The 9,420-nt window shown below is 42.5% G+C and overlaps 1 protein-coding gene and 1 non-coding gene across 2 annotated transcripts in view; one reads left to right on the top strand and one right to left on the bottom strand.

Annotated features, from left to right (window-relative positions):
- Positions 1 to 1,504: 1,504 nt before the first annotated feature.
- On the bottom strand, positions 1,505 to 6,089 carry LOC102766456. The gene is made up of 4 exons (XR_001515023.1): positions 5,432 to 6,089; positions 5,231 to 5,301; positions 4,064 to 4,238; positions 1,505 to 1,805 (listed from the first exon to the last, which is right to left on the bottom strand). It is a non-coding gene; the product is annotated as an uncharacterized LOC102766456 (transcript).
- A 1,279-nt stretch (positions 6,090 to 7,368) lies between these two features.
- LOC102766188 (chromosome unknown open reading frame, human C3orf84) overlaps positions 7,369 to 9,420 on the top strand; it is a 9,109-nt gene continuing 7,057 nt past the window's right edge. Inside the window, exon 1 of the mRNA XM_015568273.1 lies at positions 7,369 to 7,386. Coding sequence (XP_015423759.1) covers positions 7,369 to 7,386 — 18 coding nt within the window. The remainder of the gene's footprint in view (positions 7,387 to 9,420) is intronic.

Below are 9,420 nucleotides of genomic sequence, written 5' to 3'. Positions count from 1 at the left end.
CTTTGTCTCTGCATTTTTTATGCTTCCCTGTGTGGATAAAGTGGCTTTCTGTGCTAAGTGTCCTCGAGGGCCCAGTGGCTCAGCCTCCCCAATTACCTGAGGAGGACACTCTTGGTGCACCCCCTTGTGGGCTGTTTGCACAGTCTTGTTGTAGTTAAACCTCGATTGCTGTATCACTGGGAGGAATTGACCTCCAGGCCAATTGGCTGTGAGGACCAGCTGTGTCTACAGTGGGAGAACTTCTGTGCTGGAGACACCCTTATGGGGCAGGACTTGCTTCAGTGGGGCTTTGGTGCTCACTGAGTCTGCCCCCTGAGTGTGTGTCTTATGGTGTGAAGAGTTGTAATCTGGATGGTCTCATTCTGATTTGATGGTCTGGGTGCACTGGCTCTTGGATCTCCAAGAAGGTTCAAAGTCAGCCACTGCCTGAGGCCATGCAGCAGGAGTTACAGAGAAATCTGCAGATTCCTCCTCTTTGTTTGGGGTTTGGAGGTGCCCAGATCAGGTGGCTGTGAAGCAATGCAGGCTGCTGATTCGAGCCTTAGGCCTTCTTTTGGAAGTTCTGGGGTTCTCTGACCCAGCTGCAGTTTGACAGGTTTTTAGGCAGAGAAAGGCCAGGCCATTCGTATGCAAAAGCCTCTGTGCACAGCTTGGGTCGAGTTGTAAATTGGGTGGGGCAGGGTCTCAGGGAATCACTAGGGTGGAGCAAACAACAATGGTTTCCCATCAGCCCTGCCCTAATAGGTCCCTGGGTCTCTGTGTCCTGCAGCCTCGTTCAGGAACAATGACTGCTGCAAGCACCTCTGCAAGAAAGCTGCCCTCACATTCTGGCCCGATGCCAGACAGTCCAGTTTCTCTCCGTATGAATCTGGGTTCCCAGCTTCTCGCCCGTAACTGGAGTTCAGAGCATTCGGGAGCTTGTATCTCCCTCCTATTTGAAAAAGACAACAGCGTACCCAGCTGCCAGCCCCTTTCACGTGCCTCTGTACCTCTGCACTTCTGCACCTCTGCACCTTCTACTGGACTCAATGCACTTTTCTCTTTCCTTCTAGTCATAGAATTTCCACTCAGCCAGCCTTCCTGTGGTTCTGGATGATATTCGTTTTGTCTATTAGTTATAGTTTTAATGTGATTGTGCGCGGCAGCAAGTTCAGGTGTTTACCTATGCCTCCATCTTGGTTGTCTCTCAAATATTTTCTTTCTAAGAAGTCCTTCAGCTGACTTTTCAGAGGGGCCAAAACTGTGGCAGCCATATTCAAATCTGCTACAAGTTATACTGACAAGAAAGCAAATAAAGAGTAATTTTTTTAAATGTATTTTTATTGATTTCAGAGAGGAAGGGAGAGAGATCAATGATGAGAGAGAATCATTGATCATTTGCTGCCTCCTGCATGCCCCCTACTGGGGATTGAGCCTGAAACCTGGGCATGTGCCCCTGACCAGGAATCAAACTGTGACCTACTGGTTCATAGGTCCACACTCAACCACTGAGCCACACTGGCCCAACAAGAGTAATAATTAGATGAGATATAAAGGCAAGAGTGCTATCTTGCTGAAATTGAATTAGTCACTATTGGCATTCCATTTTCTGTTTCCCTCATAAAAGAGAAGATATCTTGTCTACTTGAAAGGTTTGCATACCTGTCACGTTTATCTTTTGCTATTTTCTTTTTCTCCTCAAACTGTTCCAAAAGGCCTTTTGATTTTCCAACTGGCAAAGGAAGAGGAAATAAGCCTCCATCATTTATATCTTCTTCAAACAGCTGGGGTTTTGTCTGGTACTTTGTGAAAATACTAGGTTCATTCTGTTAAAAAAATCATTATAGCATTTCACATATAAAAATACCTATAACATTCACTATTTTCTATACAATCAGAGTCATAATCACAATACCAGTAAGTGAAAATCATAATATTAAATAACATAGCATGTAGTATTTCCTTTTTAGTTCATATATTCAAGAAAACTATATTTAAAAAACAACTCTTTTTATTAATATAGTTTCTGCATTGCTGGCCCAGAGAGATATAAAATGCCAGCTAAAATGGCTTCAAATCAATTGCATAAATTTAAAGGTAACAACAGATAATTATTTTTCCCATCAACTGTTTTATTTATATCTTTTATTTATTTTTTTTAAAATATATTTTATTGATTTTTTTAAGGGGAGGACGGGAGAGGAAGAGAGAGTTAGAAACATCGATGAGAGAGAAACATCGATCAGCTGCCTCCTGCACACCTCCTACTGGGGATGTGCCCGCAACCAAGATACATGCCCCTGACCGGAATCAAACCTGGGACCCTTCAGTCCACAGACTGACGCCCCATCCACTGAGCCAAACCGGCTTCGGCTATATCTTTTAAATTTCATTTTTAATTATAGTTGATATACAAAATTATTTATATTACTTTCAGGTGTACAACATAGCGATTCAACATTTATAGACCTTCCAAAGAGATAGATCACCACCTGTGTGATCTAGGTCTAGTAACCATCTGTCATGTTAAATAGTTATTACAACACTAGAGGCTTGATGCACAAAATTCGTGCAAGAGTAGGCTTTCCTTCCACCAGCTGCTGGTACTGGCTTCCCTCCGGCTGCTGGCGGACACCCAGGACCTGGGCTTTCCTCGCAGCCCCAGCTTTGTCTGGAAGGACGTCTGATCTAATTAGCATATTATGCTTTTATTATTATAGATTATTGACTCTATCCCCTATGCTGTACATTACATTCCTGGGACTTATTTTATAACTGAAAGTTTGTATTTTTTAATCCCCTTCCCCTTTTCTGCCCAACATCCTACTCCTCTCCCCATCTCTGGCAACCCTCAGTTTATTTACTACAGAGAATTATTTATACTATCTCTGAGGTGATGTGTTAACATTTTTGTATTAACCAGTTAAACTCAAATTGCTGTTGCTCAGCTGCTAGTGGACTAGCCTAGCTGGTAAGATGGACATGAACTGGACAGTGGGCACGTGGACACATGGTGAGCCAATCCCTGCATCCGATGCAAAGTGCACTCTGGAGCATGTAGGAGTACATTAGCTCCTTCATGTCACTGGGCACAGTGTTTGTACTGAAATGCTCATCTCACAGCAGACCCTACTACTTAAAGCACTGAGCTAAGCTGATTTGTTAAGTTTCTATTTGATGCACATAAATCTGTATATAAAGTCAAATCTAGTTCTAGACCAAAATAAATAAATACATAAAATTATTTCTGACTCACAAAAGAAGACATGCTGGTCTTAAAAAGTCAAGGACTCAAGAGACTTGGTTTCTCCCTCTGGCCCTTATTTATTAACTCAGAACCCTCATGTCCTTCTTCAAGGAGATAAGGTAGCACAGTGCACTATAATCCACAAAGCACCTGAAATTTCCTAGAAAAAATGTCCATCTAAAATAAAATTTATGTACTTTATTCCAACTTTTCTAAAGTTCTTTTTCTTATGAAATGTTTATAAATAATAGTATGACTAGTCATAGAAAATGTCATGCAATATTTGGATCTCTCTAGAAGTGATCAAGGAACTGGAACAATTCTATACTAGAGGCCTAGTGCACAACATTTGTGCACTTGGGGGGTTTTCCCCTCAGCCCTGTCTGCGCCCTTTAGCAGTCTGGGAGCCCTCAGGGGACATCCTTAGCACTACAGTGGGAGAGAGAGAGAGGCTCCTGCCACCACTGCTGTGCTTGCCAGCTGTCAACCCAGCTAGTGGCTGAGCAGTGCTCCTCCTGTGGGAGCGCACTGACCACCAGGGGGCAGCTCCTGCATTGAGCATCTGCCCCCTGGTGGTCAGTGCGCGTTATACGACCGGTCATTCTGCCATTCGGTCAATTTGCATATTACCATTTTATTATATAGGATGCTTTAGTAATAAAAGAAACGGCAAATATAGATATTTCCTCCATTTCAAACTACCAAGTCAAGTGAATCACCAATAAGCACAAATCCAGTTAGAAGAGTAAATATAATTCAACAGAATAAGTCATCTTTATGCTTATCTCCATAATGGCGGTGAAATGTGTGCAGAGAAATTCTGGCAGTCAGACTCACATCCAGAGAACCCTTTTGTAACGGTTTTGGGTCTCTCAAATGGACACCAACATCCAAAGGTGCTGACAAGGTCTCTGAACTTTCTGGACAGAACTGGGATCCAAAGAGGAACTGAGAGTCACTGAGACTGGAATAATCACCCGGATTATTAGCCCAGCTAGATGACTTAGTTGTCCTGAAATTAAGCAAGAAAAGAAAAGTATAGCTAGTGGAAAACATCTTGAACAAATCAAATCACTATTCATTTTAGAATATTCTGGGCAGAGTGCTAGCCTATTCTGACTTCCCATCCCCTGAACACTGTCACTACAACCTATAAAGAAACAAGAACAATTTGAATGCCAGTTATTTTGATTACAACAACTTGGGAACAATCAGATGGGAATTCAAACAATAACACCATTACTGCTTGCACAATAGCACTGTAGGGTATTAATACCATTTTGGAGATCAAAGTTCATAAAATTTTTAGGGATTAAGAGAACATTATCTTTTTAAAAGTTGAATCTTTTCATCACTAAAGGGATAAAAAATAAAATATGGCATATGCATATAACTGAAGCAATAAGCTAAATTTACATATAACTACATGAATAAGTCTCAAAATCTAATTCTGAGTGCAGAAAAAAGTAAAAACTAAATGAGCACTATTACATACCATTTATATACTTTTAAACATACAACATACACACCATGAAGGTGGGGCCCTCATGATGGGCTGGTGCTCGCTCTTCCCCGCTGCCCCTTCCCCACAATGTGAGGACACAGCAAGCCAGGAAGGGACCTCTCCCCAGAAACTAATTATGCTGGCATCAAGTTCTAGGGCTTCCAACCTCCACACCTGAGAACATTCCTGTTGGTGAAGCCATCCATTTACGGTCCTGTGCTTTGGTAGCCCACGCAGACTCTAACTCTCACAGTCCCTGGGCATCACAGTCCCTAGGCCCGTGCTGGACAGAGTCATTGCTCAATGAACACACAGCTGAATCGACAGTGCTTTTATCATCATAAACAGGCGAAAGGAAAAGGACAAGTATGGGAGGGTGCAGCAGTGACAGGCGAGGGGAAGAAACTATATGCTAACTCTATTACCAACAGAGCCTTTTTCTATAAAATAAACATAACTAAAAGATCTTTAAGATCAGACTATATAACTGAAAAACTTACCCAGAGGTTGAGGGAATACTGAGCATATCTTTGATATTCCAGACATTAAAATTCATTTCTTATGATTATTCCTATTTAAAAAAAGAGAAACATTAATTTAAAAGGTTATAATCCCCCCAAGATTGCTTTACTGGTGATGATACATAGATGAGGACATTTCAGTAGTTATATTTTCATCCAATTAGTGAAAATTCCCATTACCTTTGAGCCAGAAACAGGCATTCTCTGTTAAACTGTGTAGAAATTTCTCTCCTTCTTGATACCACCAGGGAGAGCCCAGTCACCTGTGAAATAGGAAATCTGATTTCTATCCTCTGCTCTCTAGGTCTTTTCTCTTGCCACCGACCAATAATCCGCTTTTAGGAAAAGCCCAATACATCCCACTTCATTGCCTTGATACAATGATTTAATGTATTAGCGGTTCTTCCTGGACGATAGGACCTCGGAAGGCCAGGGGAGCTGAGGGGTTGGGCATAAAGGAGCTGGACGAAGAGTGAGCGCTTTGTGCAAAAGCCTTCCCACACCTCTCCTGAGCAGCTGCCTCCTCTGCCACGGCCAATACCATACTCTGCATATGACACACAGTTCCTGTGATGCGCGTATAGCCCGGATTTCATGAAACAAGCCCAATTTCTAAATTTTGTCTCTCTGCTCTCACAAAACATATGTATCATTACATATTACCATTGAGTCCTACACATATGGTAGATTTATATGATCAAATATCAAATACTGTTCCAACATAGATCTGAATAAAACAAGTTCTGAACAAATACATTTAGTATACTTTTTATATAATTTAATCTTCTGTAGAGAAACCTGTTACATTGAAGTTTCCTAATCTAGGAAAACACGAATTTGGGTGTTTATAACCACTTCTTTTGCAAGAATGTGAGGTATACACCACAGGATCAAGTATGTGCCAGGCACAGCACTAGACACATTGCAAGATACATCTACACAGCCCAGGTATATGCCAGGTGCAGTGCTAGGTACATTGCAAGATACAAGGTTAATGATTTTGTGAGGCAGGTATCTTTATCCTTAAATTTATAAATGAAAGAGGAGACATTACAAAATAAAAGGCAATCTACAGAATGGGAAAAAATATTTTTAAATCACATATCTAATAAAAGTTTAATATCCAAAATGTATAAAGAACTTATATAGCCCTAGCTAGTTTGGCTCAGTGGATAGAGCGTTGGCCTGTGGACTGAAGGGTCCTGAGTTCCATTCTGGTCAAGGGCACATGCCTGGGTTGCAGCTTGATCCCCAGCAGGCAGTATACAAATCAATACCAAAAAAACAAATGCCAAATGATTAAAAATGGGCAGAGAGCCCTAGGTGCTTTGGCTGTTAGCACATCAGCCCTTGGACTGAAGGGTCTTGGGTTCGATTCCAGTCAAGGGTACATACCTGCTTAGGAGGCAACCAATTGATGTATCTCTCATGTGTTTCTCTCTCTCCCACCTGCTTCCTCCCTCCCACACTCTGAAAAGTAATGGAAAATTATCCTCAGGTGAGGATTAACAAAAAATTTTTTTTAATTTAAAAAGTATCTATATAACACATATGTAATATCCTTTGTAATAAATAATAAAATTAAAAAAAAAAATAAAAAGTAATTTATACTCATTGCCCTAACTGGTTTGGCTCAGTGGATAGAGCATCGGCTTGCAGACCGGTCAAGGGCATGTGCCTTGGTTGCGGGCACATCCCCAGTGGGAGGTGTGTGAGAGGCAGCTGATTGATGTTTCTCTCCTATCGATGTTTCTCTCTCCCTTCCTCTCTGTAAAAAATCAATAAAATATATTTTTTAAAAAAAGGCTAAGTTGACTCGCACATGTGCGATACATATAAAGCTCTTGCTGGTGCCAATCGTGTTTCCATCTGTCACTGTCAATCATGAATTTGGTTGACGCTTTTATTATAAAGGGCAAATAGCGATATTAAAATATTCTAATTATTTTACTTTCAATGTGCACGAACTCGTGCACTGGGCTACTAGTATAATATATATAATTTTTTACCTGAAATTCAAATTTAACTAGGTTCCTATATTTTTTTAATTTTTCAATTATAATTTTCAATATAATTTTGTATTGGTTTCAGGTGTACAGCACAGTGGTTAGACAATCATGTACTTTACCAAACAGGTGGCCTATATTTTTATTTGCTAAACCTGACACCCCTACTCTACTGCCACCAGCTTGGACAGCTGCAATGACCTCCAAACTGTTTCCCTGGTTTCCCCTTATCCCACTTCACATTCTCTTCTCTACAAAGCAGGCAGTCCCTCGAACCTTAAGTCAGGTTACCCCTTTGCTCAACTGCTCCACTGCTTTACCCTCCTCAACACACAAGGCAGCATGCTCCCGATCGCCTTCAGTGTCCTCTGCAGTCTCCCCTTAGCTTTGCCTCTCGTCTGCACTCAATCCCACAACCCTTACAGGGCTTCTCACTGCTGCTCCCCCTTGCTGGGCACACCCCAACTTCAACTCCCTGTTCCCTCCACTTGGTTTACTCCTTGCTCAGATATCAACATCATAGGCCTCCCCATCTCCTTTAGGTGTTCTCTCGATTATTTATTCAAAATCATACCTCAACAACCACTATATCTCTCCCTTGCTTTTCTCCACAGTACATCACCATTCTAATACACTATATATTTTATCTTGTTTTACATCAGCGAGCACACCCAGGCCTGCTGGAATATAATGTTAACCTCTTTGAGAACAGGAATTTTTGTCTGTTTTGTTCACTGCTATGTTCCCAGAATCTAGAAATTGTACATGGCACCAAATAGATACTCAGAAAAGATTTACTGTTAAATTAGAGGGGAAAAATATTTGGGATCTAAAGACAATGGAGCAAAACTTTCCAAGTATCCACAGATTTAAAAATATATGATTGTTTTTTTAAAATATATTTTATTGATTTTTTTACAGAGAGGAAGGGAGAGAGAAACATCGATGAGAGAGAAACATCGATCAGCTGCCTCCTGCACATCTCCTACTAGGGATGTGCCCTGCAACCCAGGTACATGCCCCTGACCGGAATCAAACCCGGGACCTTTCAGTCCCCACGCCGACGCTCTATCCACTGAGCCAAACCGGTTTCGGGTATGATTGTTTTTAATTATTGTATTTCAGGTCCTTTATCAGCACAGACTTCCTACATATTTTAAGAAGGTGAATTGAATATTAGATTCCTGACTCAGGTTTACTTATTTCTTTGACAGCCGAAGTTCTGTTTTAAAAAATATATATATATATAATGTTTCCAAGAGGGAGCGAGATAGAAACATCGATGAGAGGGAATCATTGATCAACTGCCTCCTACACGCCCCCATTGGGGATCGAGCCCACAACCCTGGCACGTGCCCTTGACTGGACTCAAACCCGGGACCCTTCCGTCCCCAGGCCGACGCTCTATCCACTGGGCCACACCAGCCAGGGCCGAGTTCTTTCTTCTACCCACATTAGCAGAAATCCCTCCTCCTCCTGTCTAGATTCAGACCATTATTTAAGGCCATTATCACTCATTTACAAGACAAACCCGCTTGTCTTCCACTTGTCCCTGCTTATGGGAGGAGTCATTTCTATAGCATGTGCTCCCCTAGTTCCAGATCTAACTTCCTTTTGATTTAAAGTGTTTAGCTTTCTTGTCTTCAAAAAAAAAAATGTTTTGTTTTTAGAGGGGGGGCAGATAGAAACATCATTGATGGGCCCGGACTGGGGATGGGCCCGAAACCAGGCAGGTGAGCCAACCGGAAGGGAACCTGGACACCCTGTTGCCTGGGGCCCGCCACCCGCTGAGCCCTCAGCCTGGGGCGCCGCACTCGGTCCAGGGTCTGTGTCCCAACTTCCTTTTGATTTAAAGTGTTTAGCTTTCTTGTCTTCAAAAAAAAAAATGTTTTGTTTTTAGAGGGGGGGCAGATAGAAACATCATTGATGGGCCCGGACTGGGGATGGGCCCGAAACCAGGCAGGTGAGCCAACCGGAAGGGAACCTGGACACCCTGTTGCCTGGGGCCCGCCACCCGCTGAGCCCTCAGCCTGGGGCGCCGCACTCGGTCCAGGGTCTGTGTCCCCGGCTCTGAGGTCCCAGCCCGCCCACCCCCGGGCAGCGCTCCCCGCCCAGTGAGGAGAGGCGGCCCTGCTCAGGGCGCGGGGAGGCGCAGTGGGTTTC

The sequence above is a fragment of the Myotis davidii genome, unplaced genomic scaffold (genome assembly GCF_000327345.1).
Source record: "Myotis davidii unplaced genomic scaffold, ASM32734v1 scaffold663, whole genome shotgun sequence".
Taxonomy (NCBI): domain Eukaryota; kingdom Metazoa; phylum Chordata; class Mammalia; order Chiroptera; family Vespertilionidae; genus Myotis; species Myotis davidii.
The sequence above is the reverse complement of the archived record's forward strand: the minus strand, read 5'-3'. Positions and strand labels throughout refer to the sequence as shown.